The sequence below is a fragment of the Zeugodacus cucurbitae genome, chromosome 2 (assembly GCF_028554725.1).
Source record: "Zeugodacus cucurbitae isolate PBARC_wt_2022May chromosome 2, idZeuCucr1.2, whole genome shotgun sequence".
In the NCBI taxonomy this organism is placed as follows: domain Eukaryota; kingdom Metazoa; phylum Arthropoda; class Insecta; order Diptera; family Tephritidae; genus Zeugodacus; species Zeugodacus cucurbitae.
In genome coordinates, this window is record NC_071667.1 from 82,982,269 (window position 1) to 82,998,449 (window position 16,181).

At 35.5% G+C, this 16,181-nt stretch overlaps 4 protein-coding genes across 12 annotated transcripts; 3 read left to right on the top strand and 1 right to left on the bottom strand.

Annotated features, from left to right (window-relative positions):
- The first annotated feature begins 488 nt into the window (after nucleotides 1-488).
- LOC105219396 (yemanuclein) lies at nucleotides 489-7,232 on the top strand. 7 transcript variants are annotated; one of them, XR_008470049.1, is made up of 9 exons: nucleotides 489-1,630; nucleotides 1,702-1,911; nucleotides 1,977-2,718; nucleotides 2,781-2,925; nucleotides 2,988-3,224; nucleotides 3,290-3,361; nucleotides 3,436-4,594; nucleotides 4,686-6,383; nucleotides 6,829-7,232. XR_008470049.1 is itself a non-coding variant. In XM_029045591.2 (9 exons), exons 2-9 carry the CDS (start codon nucleotides 1,322-1,324, stop codon nucleotides 4,755-4,757), a joined length of 2,946 nt encoding a protein of 981 aa, XP_028901424.1. In that variant the 5' UTR covers nucleotides 489-1,126; nucleotides 1,218-1,321; the 3' UTR covers nucleotides 4,758-5,169. The 7 variants fall into 7 exon arrangements, 5 of the variants coding, with proteins under 5 accessions (XP_028901424.1, XP_028901429.1, XP_011193818.1 ...); XR_008470048.1 differs by having other exon boundaries at nucleotides 4,686-6,241; XM_029045591.2 differs by lacking the exon at nucleotides 6,829-7,232 and having other exon boundaries at nucleotides 489-1,126; nucleotides 1,218-1,630; nucleotides 4,686-5,169.
- LOC105219389 (beclin 1-associated autophagy-related key regulator) lies at nucleotides 7,204-9,810 on the top strand. Its single transcript, XM_011195495.3, has 4 exons — nucleotides 7,204-7,541; nucleotides 7,607-8,419; nucleotides 8,492-8,760; nucleotides 8,818-9,810. Exons 1-4 carry the CDS (start codon nucleotides 7,288-7,290, stop codon nucleotides 8,988-8,990), a joined length of 1,509 nt encoding a protein of 502 aa, XP_011193797.1. The 5' UTR covers nucleotides 7,204-7,287; the 3' UTR covers nucleotides 8,991-9,810.
- On the bottom strand, nucleotides 9,443-13,629 carry LOC105219375 (pyruvate dehydrogenase E1 component subunit beta, mitochondrial). Of its 3 annotated transcripts, XM_011195479.3 has the most exons (7): nucleotides 13,480-13,629; nucleotides 13,262-13,412; nucleotides 12,967-13,202; nucleotides 12,375-12,536; nucleotides 10,420-10,831; nucleotides 10,233-10,352; nucleotides 9,443-10,174 (listed from the first exon to the last, which is right to left on the bottom strand). In XM_011195479.3, exons 3-7 carry the CDS (start codon nucleotides 13,153-13,155, stop codon nucleotides 9,987-9,989), a joined length of 1,071 nt encoding a protein of 356 aa, XP_011193781.1. In that variant the 5' UTR covers nucleotides 13,156-13,202; nucleotides 13,262-13,412; nucleotides 13,480-13,629; the 3' UTR covers nucleotides 9,443-9,986. The 3 variants fall into 3 exon arrangements, with proteins under 3 accessions (XP_011193781.1, XP_028901542.1, XP_011193786.1); XM_029045709.2 differs by lacking the exon at nucleotides 13,262-13,412 and having other exon boundaries at nucleotides 13,480-13,627; XM_011195484.3 differs by lacking the exons at nucleotides 9,443-10,174; nucleotides 10,233-10,352; nucleotides 10,420-10,831 and adding an exon at nucleotides 10,898-11,552.
- A 9-nt stretch (nucleotides 13,630-13,638) lies between these two features.
- LOC105219366 (uridine diphosphate glucose pyrophosphatase NUDT14-like) lies at nucleotides 13,639-15,114 on the top strand. Its single transcript, XM_011195466.3, has 4 exons — nucleotides 13,639-13,825; nucleotides 13,970-14,240; nucleotides 14,324-14,534; nucleotides 14,598-15,114. Exons 2-4 carry the CDS (start codon nucleotides 14,048-14,050, stop codon nucleotides 14,827-14,829), a joined length of 636 nt encoding a protein of 211 aa, XP_011193768.1. The 5' UTR covers nucleotides 13,639-13,825; nucleotides 13,970-14,047; the 3' UTR covers nucleotides 14,830-15,114.
- The last annotated feature ends 1,067 nt before the right edge of the window (nucleotides 15,115-16,181 follow it).

Below are 16,181 nucleotides of genomic sequence, written 5' to 3' on the forward strand. Positions count from 1 at the left end.
GGCTTTGTTATTGTAGCGGCAAAAACACGCTGTCGAGTTGACAGACATTATATTTTCCTTTTCTTACTTGATTTTAAAAGCAATTAAAGTCTTAACATTTAACTAATAATCTGCATCACTGTTAGTAGTTTACATATTTTAAATTTTTATTCTATGTTTTTTTAATTCGAATGTATATTTAGACAATTTTGTATTAACTGGCAATGTTATCATGCTATCAAAGAGTTATTTGCATTTCTGGCAGCTCTATACTTGATGCATATTTGTCGAATTGCATTTGGATGACATTCGCAAAATGTCAAAGTAATTGAATATTTGCATTTATATGATTACTTCAATATTTTGTGCAGCGTAGAGTTGCAAAAAATATGCACATTTGTTTTGCACGCATTTATATAAAAAGATGTCGCGATTATAATCCTTTCTAAAATAATTTTGTCACTAAATCTGTTGTTATTTAAATAATTAACGTATTTGGCTTTATACTGTATAGTTTTAAAGATTTAGTTCAAATAATATTTGATACTTTTTGGACAGAGTTGCAGTTGTCGTTTTCAAAGTGTACTGTTTTATATTTTCCCAAATCAACCGCGAAATGGAATAAGGAGAATGAAAGACTTTTGTAGATGCTCCAAAATAACAAAATGCAAAAATTTAACCGATTGAAAAATTAGCAAATTTGCAGAATTACAACGTGTGAGTGTTAAATAATTTGCACTTTATTGAAAATAAACAGACTTGTGATTGAATAAAGTTGGTGAACAAAGTGCTCAGTGAGTTAAAAAGTGTGTGAAATTTTAGTCACGTCGTCGGCCTGGAACTGCATGCAGCAGATATGTAAAAAGTATTCGCGGCAGCAGAAGCTTAAGCAGCGCCTGAAGCAGCAGCACAATTTAGTGTGTTGTGTGTGATTTGTGGAATAGTGTTTATAGAAGCAAGGGAATAAATAGAGGAGAGAAGGTGGTTCGTGTGCGTGAGTGCGTTTACTCTTGCAATCAAAGCAGTGTTAAAGCAAATAAAAGACAATTGCGCCAATGGCAAAAAGCAAAAGAAAATAATTGCATTAAAAGAATAGAAAACATAATTATTGAACACATTCAACAAAAAAACATTCATTTCATAAAGTGTAATTAATTTGGTTTAACTCATTAATTAATATTAAATATATTTGGTGAATCGGTGAAGTAATAGAATTTTTACATTTTTCGTATACACAGGCAAGAATAGTCACGTTGCTGGCTTTATTAATGTTGCTCACAAAACTTGGGAAATTTTATAACTTTACAAGTCTCAGTTGAAATAAAATAATAATTTCGTAGAAATGTCCGAAATGAAACGAGTTTCATTTACAACTTTAAGTAGTACAACAACTGTAACCAATTTCGGTGCTCGTGGTAATGCCGCTACCGGTGATTTAGGAGCCACCAGCAGTGCTACATTAGCCACGACTGCTTCACGTTTCGGTGTTGATTTCCTCGCTGGTCAACCAAATCCAGATGGGATAAGCGCTGCAGATGCAAACTCTGAACGCAAAAATAATAAATCAATGCGGCTTACAATAGAATTGTTTCCGACAGATTCTTGCAAGTACCCTGAATTCAATTACTCCAGACTATTGCATTTAGAAAAGGTAAATTTAATTTTTAACCCTAAACATGAGAAAATAAACTATGTGTATGTATATTTAATTATCTAACGTAGAAAAAGCAGAAAAAATTAAAACAAAAAACAAATGGTTTCACTGATCCATTCAACGACAATGACGATGATGTAGCGAGAATTGCGCGGGAACTAGAAAAAAAATATGGTACTGCGTACAGTAGCGGCCGCGGTCGTAGCAAAAAAGATGATCTCTGCGATATTGGGTTGGGATACGACGAATCTGATTCGTTTATAGATAACACAGAAGCAGTAAGTATTGCATTGCGTCGTCAACCAATTATGTTTGTATTAATTGTGTTAAATGCTTTTGGCAGTACGATGAAATTATACCAGAAGAAATGGAAACAATCGAAGGTGGTTTCTATATCAATTGTGGTCCTTTGGAATTCCAAAAACTTCACACTGAATCGACAACCACGAAAACAGATGAAATTATTAAAATGCCTAATCGACCGAGAAAACGCGTAATATCCTCATCTTCCTCTGACAGTTCATCCAGCAGCGACGAAGATGCTGAAGAAGATGTTGATTCAGATGGTGAAGTGTCGAGTGCTGATACAGTAAAGGGCAGCAAAAATTGTAGTGCCATATCACAAACTGAGGAAAAACGTCCCCGCTCCAATTCAACTGCTAATCCGACAAAAAAACCAAAGACCAACCAGGAGAGTAACACTAAGAAGGGAAAAGTTGTTAAAAATCCCGGAATCGGTAGTTCGTCTACGTCGAACTCTCCCAAACCATCGTCGGTAGGTTCAGATTCGGAGAAAGAGCGAGGACGACAAAAAGTGGTGAAAACAACAACCATCAAGGATATGCTCAAAGCAAAACGTGACAATTTCCTTAAAATGCAAGAAGGTGGAAATTGTAGTCGGCAAAGCGGAAGTTCCGAAGGCAAAGCAATTAATGGTGAATTAAAAGGAACCGCAAGTAAGTCATCCGATGAAGACGATTCTTCAACTAGTGGCGAATCGGATGAATCCAGCGATGACAGTGACTCCAACGATGGTGAACCCCAGGAGAAGATAGCTAAAAATAATATTGGAGAAAGCACCGAAAGTATGTTTGGAATTAATTACCATATTGATTGATCTTTGAAATAAAAATGATTTGTAATTTAGAATTGCGCACCAGCGACACTAAGCTCCCAGATATCGAAGATGAGATTATAGCGGATGTACAGCAATTCAAGGACATTGTAAAAATGAAGAATATGACGGGTAAACGTTTCCAGTTTGACGACTCGCTAGTCGAAGTCTTTTTAAAGTAAGTACAACAGCATAAATGTATATTCAAGTGTAAAGGGTTTTATGTATGTTTGTATTTAGAATCGATGAGGCGTTATTATGCATCGAGAAGAATCAGAGAAATATGGTATTTGCACACTTGGAATATCATCTCATACTGCCTAAATATTTCTTCTTGCGCAAAGCGAAACAGTTGCGAATTAAGGAGGAGAAAATGAAAAGCAAAAGAGCCCTCTGTAAGTTACGAAAGGCCATTATTGAAGCAATGCCAGGTGTTATTGCGAATTTCGAAGCAGAAATACGCAAACAAGCCGAAATGTAAGACACAACAATAACAAATTCAATCTAGGTATATGTTATATAATAATTCAAACATATTTCAGTGCCATTAATACGAATGCTGAGCATCCCCCAAAAATGCCAAAAAAGAAATTCCCATGGAATAACAACTTACGGTAAGCATAACAATTTCTAACAAAAATTAATTTTTTTTTTAAATGAGTACTAAATTAATACTGCGTTATTACAGAAACTTACTCTACGACGTTTATCAAGTTCGTTGGACTTCATATCCAGTGCTGGGCACACGAAAGGAGACTCTTGAGGATTTCATCAATGTATTTTTGCGAGAAAAAGTTGTGGAGCTTTGGCCAAAAGATTGGATGCGTCTCGAAGAACTGCAACGTGAGATTGAAAAACGCAAGGCTGCAGCAAAGAAAGCAAAAGAGAAGAAGAAAGAAAAAGACAACGGGAGCAACTCCAATTCGGGGAGCTCCACAGCAACAAATCTTGCTGGTGGTTCGGGTACTTCCGGCACGAGTACACAAAACGCACCAACCAATAACGCTTATATGAAGCAGTTTGAGGAATTCGCAACAGGCAGCCGTAGCTCATACGCGAATTCCGACACTGAATCCGTGGCAAGTAGCAGCGCCTCGAACAGCCTAAAACGCAAAAGTGGCAAAGGTGCTTCTAAGGCCGTAAAATCCCAAGCACCAAGTAATATAACCAGTACCTACGATAACAGCAAAAAACCACAATTGCCACAGCAGCCGCCCTCCTTTGTGCCTGCCACAACAAATTTAGAATTTGGTATACAAAACGTTTTGAACAGCAATGCCGTCATAACCTCAACTAAAGCACCTAACTCCATTTTACCGCCATTACCGACCCCAACCAGCGTTAGTCCATCAACCAATATGCCATCTCAACCTAAACATTCCAAAACTGGGGAGACCAACGTACAAGTTATAGATTTAGATAACTACCGTAGTCCCAGCGATATATTGCTGACGTCACAACAGATATTGCGACCGGGCAATAGTAACACTACAACAACGGCATTGTCCAACACAAAAACTGCCTTAGTGCTGAATGCACCAAACCGACGGGAGAGCAGTAGTGAATCGGATGGCGTGGAGATCGTTAGTATCTACCCCGCTACTGCTAGGTCACAGGTGGGCGCGTCTCAAAAACAGAAATATAAGAAGAATTCGGCTTTGAACTATTCGGACAACATGAAAGTGAATGTATTCCAAGCCGGTTCGTCAACAACATTAACAAACAACAATAATAATAGTAACACGAACAACAATAATAGTCAAATCATCAAGGGTAAACAATTGGAGCCGTTGAGCGGAGTTTCAAATTATGATAAACAAACTGTTCGGACATTCAAGGATCTCGGGGTAAGCCAACAATTTCACATTAAAAAGCTTTATTTATTTGATAATTGTGTAATTAATTCTGATTTTTATTTCTACAAATGAAACATTTTAGGATTTGCAAAAACAAAAGACTAATCTATCATCACCACAAAATGGTTCGAAAAAAGATCACTGCGCTCAATGACCCGCAGTAGTATTTGATGCAGCCGATTTGAGTAAAATATCGGCAGCAGCGCTTTCGTGTTTCGCGCAAGCGCAGTCGGTAGCTAGCGAGGGGTTCTTAACAACCAACACAGTAAGTGGTGTGACGATGGGAAAACACACATTTGGCGCTTTGCCACCACTGCCATTATTTTTACCAACACATATGGAAGTCTCACAACTACCACCACCACCGCCACCACCGTCGTCTGCCTCGGCAAATATGCCAGTAGTGTTGATACAACCGCCTTTACCGACAACAGCAACAACTCCGCCGTCGTCATCAACACTACCACCAACAAGCCAACAATCAACAGATTCGCAACAAATACAGTCGCGAATTAGATTTTAGAATTTACACAAATGGAACTTAACAAGATCAATAACATTAAATGCATACAACTAAATATTCTTTTAGACGAAATCATAATTTGCTAACTTCGCAAAAACGCATTTGTATTACACTCACATAATGGAGGTGTGAGCACGAGAGTTGAGCAGTTGGCGCCATTAAATTATAGCAAACGTACCAATTTGTAATTCAAGTAATGACGATATTCGGCGCACATACATAAGTATCTTCAGCCAACAAACATGTATTCGTTACGCGTCCCTTTCAACGGCAGTTCGATGTACACTTAATTTATTATAACTTTAGTTACGGTTTTTGCAATTCTAAGACAATATGCAAATAACCCATTCTACATACATACATATAAACGTATCGTATCTTCATTCTTAGCATTTAAGCATGTGTTTTATGCTATTATTAAGTTAAATTTAATCTACTCAACTAGTTTGTGTTAACTTTGTTTGGCCTACATGCATTTGTACTAGTTTTTCATTGCCCGCGCTATTTATCAAATTATATTATAATTGTAATAAATTAGTTGGGCAGAAATTATTAAAAAAACACCACTATTCCTCATCAATTAAGCAGCAAAATTTTTGGAGAAATGTTCTTTTCTACTTAAGATATGTACATACATATGTGGATCCAAAGGGTCCGGTCTAGTGCATAAAACATTCAATTTGATTTTTACGTCTGCAAAAAGTTTGATTACTGAATAAAAGCATATTATACTGAAAATCTTTGTTTTCTGTACATTTTGGGTTCACAACTATTCGTTATTCCAGCTCGTTCTTTGTTCATAAAGGCGGCTTACGAGGGTATCAGCACACGTCAATGCTTCATTTGATTTGTATCGAAAAATTTATTACATGCATACATGTGTATATGTATCAAATCTAGAGGATTTAATAAAATTTGTAACTGTATTAGATTGAGTTTGTGTGGAGTTCGGTGGAACTGGTTTCTATGGAAAATAAAATTAGACAATTACATTTGTCAAATATTTTTAGTATGTACAAGCATATATTTGAATAAATTTATTTTTTTAATACAATGAACACCACTTAAATTTACATAATATTTTTGGAAAATACATTTGAATTCAAAGAAAAAGTGTAATGCCAAATCTTGAGATTTTTTATTTTTTATATTTACATTTCATTTAGGCCTTCTTGCGCACGGCTTGTGGTCTGGAAATAAAAAAGATAAATAATAATAAAAATATTTAAAGAGTTAAAGATTCTATTATTGTGATAAGTGTGTTAACAGTGTTTGAAAAATGTTGCATGGCTTATTATTAAAGAAATTAAAATATTGTTTCACTAAAACTAATCAAAATGTGCAGTGAATTATAGTTGAGCAAATCATTTTCTTATCACAAAAAACGTGCATCACCCTGTAGTTAGGGGTTTGCATTGGACAAAAACAATTCTTGCTTTCATCATCATCTGGTTTTTGTAACAGCTGATCATTTTTGTAAACACAAGAAAATACATAGCTGTCATGTCAACTATAAAGAACATAACTCAACTTTCTTTAATTTTGAATTTTCCACACATAAACAAATCACTTTAAATTTAAATTTTAGTATATAATAGCTTTTAAAGTTTATAAAAATAAGTTACATTAATTTTTACTACTGTTTAGCTATCTTATATAACATAATTACCAATTAATAACTTTTGAACTTCCATTAAATTAGTCAGCTGTCTATATCAAAACCCATACAGAATGCATTTGTCAAAATTTAGTCATCATTATGTACATATGTACAAAGCACGCAATTTTGTCCTGGTTCATACTTAAACAACATCTCTACCTGAAACTTGTCATTTTATTTCGCAACTCGAAAACAGACGTCCAAATAAGTGTTTGAATCTGCAACCCTGACTGTCAATTGCAATATTTGTGAAAAAAAGACAACAAAATTTTAGTTACCTAGCCATTAAAATAAACTGTAAATACTTTGTTCAATAAAAACTGTATAGTAGTTTTTAAGCCTGTGAGATAATAATTAAAAGTTTACAACATATTCTGTAATAATATGGCAAATGCGTTAAAACGTATATAATATTACCTGTTGTGTTGAGAGAAAAGGAACTGTGACGCAGCGCATAGATAGCTGGTAGTGTTAGTTGTGGTCATTGTGGACGACTATGTTATGGCATCTATGTCCAGAACGTCGTCCGATGAAAGCATCAACGCACCTAATCTAAGATTTAACGTGTCTAGTTCAAGTGAAGATGTTTACAGGGATTCCACCAATCACACAAACCCAGCCGAATTACTGGGTTTGAGGTATCGTTGCCCACTGTGTAGCAAATCACAACATCACTATAATTTCCATTGCTGTTCCTGTGTTCGCAATGGTAATATTGTACACAGCAATGTGGCTGGTTGTACACAAAAGGAAAAGTGAGTTTTTCAATATTTAACATAGAAATATATGTTTACATATACCATACTTCTCTTCCATATAGTTTATTCGAGAAACAACAAAAATACATTAAAATAAAAGGTGGTCTCAAGGACTTGAATAGTCGCTATGAAAAGTATATGCGCGAGCAACGTTCCAGCGAAAATTTGCAAAGCGAAATTAAACGGAAGAAGCAAAGGATTCAACTGCTTAACCGTTTAGTAACAGAAAAGCAAGTATTTTTGACGAAACGCAAAGAGCAAAGGGATCTATTGTGTAAAGGAAATTTCGACAAACGCAAAAAGTTGCCAAATTATCCGATAAAGGTAAAAACTTTAGGCGACTATGTCTTTGATAAATACGTGGAGATCAACAAACTGCGTGAGCAGCATACAGGTCTATTGGATAAGGTGCAGCAAGGAACACGTCGTAATATCAATGAACTTGTGAAATACGTATTTCCAATTACGGAAGTAGTGTTGAAAAATGAAAAACGATTCAATCCCATTGCTGGCATTGCGCGAGGAACCGACAAGTGTGGAGCCACTAGTAAAAATGATTGCGAAACTATGGAGCAATTGGCAGATGCTAAGAATACCTCTTATATACGCGGTAAATGGGTGTTTCACGGTAGTGGAATTAGCGAGATGCAATATCTTATTGTAGCACCTTCACTCCCAGCTAATGGCGATTATACAGCCTATCTAGATTGGCTATCTGACAGCAAAGACGATGTACCGAAGAATGAGGGTAATCAAGTTGCACCAAGCCGTATTAGCGCATTCCGCATTATTGGCGCTCTCACATACACAACACAACTGACAGAGCTGCTGAGTTTCTACCTGAATGTGCGTTTGCCGTATAAAATGTCGTATGGGTAAGCAAAATCGTAACTTTCAGTAATATATAGATTAATTAATCACGTTTAATATATATGTATAAATTTTAGTGACTTTTGCCGTAAACTCAACGAAGAGCAATTTTTGCGCAAAGTATCGCGTTTAAATTCAAATATCATGTACCTCGCCTATACACAACAGGTGCAATTACGAAACCTGAATGAAAATCATACGCTGGAGAACATTTTGGCCATTTTAGATGTGGAGAAAAGTAATTTAGGACGCCATGGATTCTATGAAATATCGAATGCACCATTAATGAAATCGGTGGATTCGTTGCTGAAAGGTATTGAAACGGCTACTGAATCGGAATCGGAAGGTGAGTTATTACGGATTTTTTTTATTATAAATAGACTCATTTTCAAATGTTTTACAGATGAAAATTCTCTACGCTCGGGTTGGGAAGCAGTGCCGAATTTCCCAAACGGGCAAGATATTGATGATACAGATTTAGTCGTAAACGTCGCTGCACAACAAACAAGCCTTGCGGGTGGTCTAATAACTTCTGTAGCAAATCGAATAACGGAAATATTTGGAATGCGGAGATAGGACTTAATTGGCTTTTAGGGTTAAACTTGTTTATTTTTTAATAACAAAGTAAAGAAAAAAAATAAACCTTAATTACGCTCATGGATAAGAAGGTATCCATATATATTTTTGTCTTTGCATACACGTACCTACACTCCTACAACACTTACATATATACATGACTAAAGCTAAATATAATTAATTAAAATTTATGTATCAAACAAGTTTATTACTTATTTTATTGGTCAATAGAGACGAAGTCAGAATAATTGCTCATTGCAACTAGAAAATCAAGAAAAAAGAATTCGAACATAAAGAAAAAATGACAGTTCGACGCCATGCTGACAGCTGCTGAAAATTTGAAGTCTTTGCGATCGTCAACAAATGTTCAAAAATGTGAACATACCTATTTGTAAAGATTCGTATCCTTTAGTGAAGAAACTCCTTATCCTCAATTTAACAAAAAAATGATATTTAGTGTTCATAATAGGTTTTATTTGAAATTTGTATAGCTGACCTTTTACCTTATGAGAATCGATAATTGTTATATTCTTTGAACTAAAAATTAGTTTAATTAATAATCACAAATTACGTGCGTGCTCACCCACGTACTTCGATCATACTTTAAATGTATACACTATGGCAGGTGTGTAGCACAACGATGTTCGTTAATGGATTAGCCTCCCAATTATGTGTGCCTACCAATGCTTATGCTTTCAATCTTAGACAAATCGCCGAATTTCAATTTTTTCAAACATTTAATATGTGACTACTTATGAGTTGCACACTTTTAGCTTAAAGGTGAAACTAATAAATAAAAGGCTTTTTAGCTAATATCATGCTAATATCTGTGTAAATGTTTTGTAGTTTTTGCGAATTTGCGGCGGTTCATCAAAGTGTCTGGCATGTCTTTTTCTTTTATAAACAAATAAGTTGTGGGTGAAACTGTTTGTGAATGATCGTTCGATCTATTAATTTGAATTGTTCTAATGATGTGATTTAGATGTGTGAAATTTTCTACTTTTTGGGTCCAATAATTTTAGTGACAGCTTCCACAACGTTTTGCGCTTGTGGTAATGCATTTGCTTCCAGGGTCTTTGCATAAGGCATAGGCACATCAACGCCGCATACACGCCACACGGGCGCGTCTAAGTGGAAGAAGCTTTCGTCTTCCATGATACGGGCGCAAATTTCGGCACCAACACCTAAACAGAGAATAATAATTTTAATTTGAACAAATTTTGTGTGCAACAATGTCATTACCATGTTGTGGCCAGCCTTGTTCTACAGTCACAAGGTGATGTGTCTTCTTGACGGACTGGCAAATTGTGTCCATGTCCAATGGACGGATCGACCGCAAGTTGATAACCTCAGCTTCAATACCTATGAATACATTGAATTCGAACATAAATAATATAATTGCATACAAAAGTAACTCTGCTCCACCTACCCTTCTTAGCAAGCTCGGCGGCTGCTACTAATGCGGTTTCAACAGCTCTTGAATGTGCCACCAAAGTTATATGATTGCCGGGTTTCATAACTTTGGCCTTACCAATGGGCAAGACAAAGTCTTTGTCCAATACCTTATCATCCACTGGGAATGCAACGCCATACAACATTTCATTCTCTAGGCACACCACTGGATCAGGATCGCGAATGGCAGCCTTCAGTAGGCCACGTGCATCCTCACTGTCGTAGGGTGAAATAACCTTCAAGCCCGGACAATGGCCATACCAGGCAGCAAAACATTGTGAATGCTGCGCAGCCACACCAGCAGCAGCACCATTAGGACCACGAAAGACTATCGGCACGTTGACCATACCGGCAGACATGTAAAATGTCTTTGCTGCAGAGTTTATTACCTTTTGTTTTGGGGAGAAAGTGTTTACGAAATTCAATGTAAATAACCAGACAATATGTCGCGCGTGTGGAGTTGTTTGTTATTTCAAATTTATTCATGTTTATATCAATACCAACACTTTCGTTAAATACAAATTTATTAAACCTAATTCTTTAAGAACACAATGCTCATTTAATGCCTAACTTCTCTTTGATTATGAACGCAGGCAAGCGGCGTCCCTTCCAGTAGCGTGGCAATGGATTTTCATTCGCCTTACGCAGTTGTTCCTCGACGTACTGTTCGGCATTAAATGCTTCACCTGCTTTCACTTGTGCAATTAACTGCGCTTGGAATGCCTTCTCTTTGCGCATCTCACGACGTTGACGCACCTTGGCCCACTCGAATTTCATTTTACGGCGCAATTTCTTCAACTTATGTTTCTTCATTTTACGACGACGTATTACAATCAGCCGCGCTGCTTCCATTTTGCCATTGTTTATGGCCGGTGCTTGTATCTCGTGCAACGTTGTAGGCTCATCAAGTATATCGTTGATTTCACTCAACCATTTATTACGCGGACTCTCGATAATTTCATGTCGACTAGGCAAATCACCTATCGAGGCTGGCTTCTTTGGCTGCAGCAGGGAAGCTTGACTGATATGATAAGGACTATACAAGCCAGTGTTGTAGGCGTTTAAATTGTTTAAAGAGCCAGCGATGTGTTGGCGTGACATTAAGTTCACCTGTGTATAATTGGATAATATGGGTTAATCATTTATCAAAAAAAAAATTATATTTTTTCTTTATTTTAAAATTAATATCTGTGACATGAATGTCATTTAATAATTTGGTGATATTTTAACCCATATTATCCGATTACGAAACAGTTCATATAATAGTTCAAACAAATTGAAAAACGAAAGTGTTGGTATTTCTCAGAGAAACTAATGCCTAATGTATATGACAAATGTGTGAGATAAACGAAAAAAGCTTATGTATGATTGAAAGGTGATAGATAGCGTTAAATTATTTTGCAAATTCACCAATTACTTTACTATTCTTTAAATAGAATTATCAAATGTTTTTTTATGTACATTAATTTACATATTTACTGCCAGATAATATGAGTTAATATGAATAATTTGTTATTTGACCTTCCAAACATATTCAATACACTTTCAAAATTGTAATAAATTATTTCGGTAGCAGTAGTTATTTTAAAAATACATATAAACGAAGGTGCGTTTAAATTCTTAAAAAATTATTTCATTAGAAAAGTTTTTGTATAAAATGTCAATAACAATAAAGTGGTGGTTACACATTGGTAGATACTTCGTAGCCTGATGTTTCAAATTGCATGTATGGTATATATTAGAGAACTTATTTTATTACCAAATAATTAATATTATACACCTATTACTATATTGATTGTTTATTAAAGTTTTGTACATGAAAATAAGTGATTTAACTTTTATGGCTGCACTTAAAAAGTGTAAACAAATGTACAAATTATAATAACGCGCATTTTAAAAATAGGTTTAATATCAAATTGGCTTAAAACTTACATGATCGATGGCTTGCATGGAGAAATTAAAGGTCATGAACTCGCAAATTGGTCGTAAGCCAGCCATAGCAGCACCCACAGCAATACCGGCAAAACCCATCTCTGTAATAGGTGTGTCTACTACGCGATGATCACCATATTTCTTCCAGAGACCGCGCGATACCTGTAGCGGGAAAAGAAACAAATTAACGTCAACATAAAAAAACTATAAATAAAAGAATGTAATTAAGTAAACCGTTTTGGCAAAATTGATGCTGCTTATCAGCATATCGCTTTTGGCATGCTGCTAACAGATAAGAATGCATGATTTTTTCATGTCTTAAAGCCGATCGTTGTTTGACCTTGTTGTGTATTTGAAAATGCTCTTAATAGTAATTTATAAGTAGAGCTTGATTTGAAACTAATGTCTTTAATTCTTACGTATGCTGTTCACTGCGCGTGCTCTTATCGTCTACTATCCATTAAATTGTCAGCTGTGTATGAAACACACAGATTTACAACCTATGGCAGCTTTGTTGGTACGTTATGCTTTACGTAATCATGCATATGTTGACCACGTCGATTGAGTTGTGCGAATATAACTTATGACTTACCTTATAGGCGCCATCATATTGAGCGACCTCTTCACCCATTAGAAAGACACGGTCGTCGCGTGCCATCTCTTCATCCAGAGCGGTATTTAGAGCTTCACGTACGGTAATTTGCTTCGCCGCAAGGGTCTTGGTTGATGTTGAGAAAGCACGGCGTGCAACGCTCGAAAATATCACTTTTACAGGCTGCATTTTCGATTTTTTTCGTAGTACTCTTTTAGTTACACTTATTCGTTGTCCTGCAAGAAATTACAGATCAGTTAAATCACAAATTGTATAATTATTCTATAAAAATTACAATTTTCAGCGTGCACAGTATAGTTAACGTAATGCCTGATGGCAGTAGAGAAAAACTTCTGACAATTGGTCGTTAAGGTTCAAAGCAAAACGAAAATAATTCCAAGCAGAACGTCAAATTGCAGCCTTGCCACAATTATAATGTCAATCAGCTGGATTTTTAAATGAAAACTTTTGTTGCTTTTGTTCTTTATTATTTATTTAATTGAATAGATTTACCTTTTAGAACTTTATCACGCAAGTATGATTTTTTGTCAATTTTATTTTTAAAAGTATTGTATATCAATTATTAGTTATATTTGTGTCAAAATATTTGTTTAATTTTCACCAATTTTTTTCTTAGTGTAATCAGCTGTTTGTGTGACAAACCCGGTGTTTGTGTTCAAAAAAGCAAAATGAGATAAATTTTTCTAATCTTTTTTATATAACATTGAACGGGAATTAAAGCAAGCTTTAAATTCATACTTCGTTGCTAATTGTTTAAACAACACGTATTGTGTGCTCTCGTAGATTTTATGTAAACCCAATAACATTTTTACACGTACAACGCAGTGTAGTTTCGTGGGTAAATAATTGATTTAACTATTTGTTTTTAGAGGCAATTAAACTATAAAATTCATATTTGAAGTGAAAAAAGTTGCGAAGTTTCTTATCAAAGTTCAAACGTGTGTTTTACTCTTATCTCTATTTTTTCTCTATTTGCGTTTAGTATAACGAGAGAGGAATTGTGAATTTAAAAATACGGTTCCAAGTTATTTTGCGTGGACTCAATAGTTTTCTGGATAGAATGGAGAATATAACAAAGATGTGGATGGGTCCACTACCCGCGGACTCCCCTTACGTGAAACCATTTAGACTATACTATGTGCAGAATGGGGTCGAAAAGAATTGGGATTTATTAAAAGTGCATGACAGTGTTGCTGTAATTTTGTTTAACACGACACGACAAGTTTTAATTTTTGTACGTCAATTTCGACCAGGTTTGTAATACATTTTTCATTTTGCAAAATGCAATTTGATACAAACAAATGATAATGAAACTGACACATGCATGTATATATAGCTGTCTTCCATAGCGTCGTTACCACCAGCGGCAGTAATGTTGGTGAAGTAGATTTGCAGAAATTTCCTCCGAAAATCGGAGTGACATTAGAACTGTGTGCAGGTATTGTCGATAAAAATAAGAGTTGGGCGGATATTGCACGTGAAGAGGTATTAGAGGAGTGCGGTTATGACGTGGCTGTTGAACGTATTGAGGAAGTGTTGACCTACAGGTAATTGTGGCGTTTTACGTGTAATTTTTTTTATTCTTATTTTCTACTTTTAAATTTAAATAGGTCGGGAGTAGGCTCCTCAGGCGCATCTCAAGTGTTGTATTACTGTGAAGTAACAGATGATGACCGTGCTACTAAAGGTGGTGGTGTGGAGGATGAAATGATTGATGTGGTTGAGTATACACTTGAAGAATCTAGAGCATTGCTGAAGCAAGGTGCGAAGATAAATAGTCCACCCAGTTGTCTCTTAGGTGTAAGCTGGTTTTTAATGAATAAAGCACCTAAGCAAGTATGATCCAACAAATGTGAAATTGAAACAGAATGAAAAAAGACGCAAAAACATCAATTCTGCCGAATTTGAAAGAATGAGTTAAATTTCACAAAATGTTAAAATATTTTTCAATACACATTATGCATATTTTTTACAGATGTAAATTAAACTGCCACTGGAAGGCTATTAATAATAAAAAAATAACAATTTTGTGTTACTAAGTACTATGCTAACTATATGTAAATTCAATAGTGATATTTATGCATAAAATAAATAAATATAAAATTATTGCATATCTTGGAAAACTTATATTATGTACTTTATGGACTTCGGTTATTGGCAACAATATTGACGATTCATACCCTTAAAAAGCTCAGGTAAAGAAAAAGTTTTTTTTGAAAGAGTTTTTGGAAACACACTTGGTAGCATTCAGAAGGCAAGCAATTAAAAAGTCTAGGATTTGAACCTTTGAAAACTTTAATACACTTTCTAATGTGGCTAAAAAAGTCTATATAAACTTTAAAAGACCCTTCCTAGTCACAATAATATAGAATCTAATTTGTGATGATAAATTAATAGTAAGGAGATGGTATAAATGTAGTGTTATTCAAATTACAATAATTATTTGCAATAAAAATGGAGATCTCAGAACCCATTATACAAGATCCGGAAACACTTTGAAAGTCCAAGAAAAATAAGATGCCCAAGACTATTTATTTCGTTACCAAATTAAATCCTAAGACTTTACTCAACATTGTCTACAGGGTATGTATTCTACTTTTGCAATTACCTGTTTATATACATTCATAGATATATATGTATCTTGAATCCAACACTGTCGGCATGCAATGTTTATTAATTGCTGCCATAAAAGACATAAACTCAATAACGGTGCAGCAACAGGAGCAGCAACGAATCGCCAGCGTTTGCCACCTAAAATGGCCGCGGCTAATTTAATTATCAAATATGTAGTAATAAATTCCATAGTTGAATATTTTCACACCTCCTGCAATGCGGTTAATTAACTGCCATAAATGACGCACCATACGCGCGTTGCGAGGCAACATTGCAACAAGCGCTTGCACCGCTTAGAGCAGCGGCAAACGGAAACTGCAAACTGCCGTTGACGGTCTTCCTCTATTTGGGATTAGTTTGCGCGAAAAAGTCGTTCGGAAAGTCGAGAGAAAAGCGTTTCTGCATTGGGTGTTGCAGTGGTATGGTATGAAGCGCGAATTGGTCGTGTTTTATAATAGCGTGGCAACATGACTGGCATGCGAAGACGTGTTTGCACGCATGCGTTCTAGTAGTGGGAAAGTCCAACGATGCTAGTACGTACGTACGTTGTTATATTTGTAATTGTAACCCAGTTATTGCGG

Excerpts from the sequence above, each read along its gene's own strand:
- LOC105219396 (XM_029045591.2), top strand. The coding sequence starts at position 1,322 with ATGTCCGAAATGAAACGAGTTTCATTTACAACTTTAAGTAGTACAACA. Across the intron at positions 1,912-1,976 it reads TTATAGATAACACAGAAGCA|TACGATGAAATTATACCAGA; the intron begins GTAAGTATTGCA and ends TGCTTTTGGCAG. Across the intron at positions 2,719-2,780 it reads TATTGGAGAAAGCACCGAAA|AATTGCGCACCAGCGACACT; the intron begins GTATGTTTGGAA and ends TTTGTAATTTAG.
- LOC105219389 (XM_011195495.3), top strand. The coding sequence starts at position 7,288 with ATGGCATCTATGTCCAGAACGTCGTCCGATGAAAGCATCAACGCACCT. Across the intron at positions 8,420-8,491 it reads CCGTATAAAATGTCGTATGG|TGACTTTTGCCGTAAACTCA; the intron begins GTAAGCAAAATC and ends TATAAATTTTAG. Across the intron at positions 8,761-8,817 it reads TACTGAATCGGAATCGGAAG|ATGAAAATTCTCTACGCTCG; the intron begins GTGAGTTATTAC and ends AATGTTTTACAG.
- LOC105219375 (XM_011195479.3), bottom strand. The coding sequence starts at position 13,155 with ATGCAGCCTGTAAAAGTGATATTTTCGAGCGTTGCACGCCGTGCTTTC. Across the intron at positions 12,537-12,966 it reads AATATGATGGCGCCTATAAG|GTATCGCGCGGTCTCTGGAA; the intron begins GTAAGTCATAAG and ends TTCCCGCTACAG. Across the intron at positions 10,175-10,232 it reads ACAAGGCTGGCCACAACATG|GTGTTGGTGCCGAAATTTGC; the intron begins GTAATGACATTG and ends TTCTCTGTTTAG.
- LOC105219366 (XM_011195466.3), top strand. The coding sequence starts at position 14,048 with ATGGAGAATATAACAAAGATGTGGATGGGTCCACTACCCGCGGACTCC. Across the intron at positions 14,241-14,323 it reads TGTACGTCAATTTCGACCAG|CTGTCTTCCATAGCGTCGTT; the intron begins GTTTGTAATACA and ends ATGTATATATAG. Across the intron at positions 14,535-14,597 it reads GAGGAAGTGTTGACCTACAG|GTCGGGAGTAGGCTCCTCAG; the intron begins GTAATTGTGGCG and ends AAATTTAAATAG.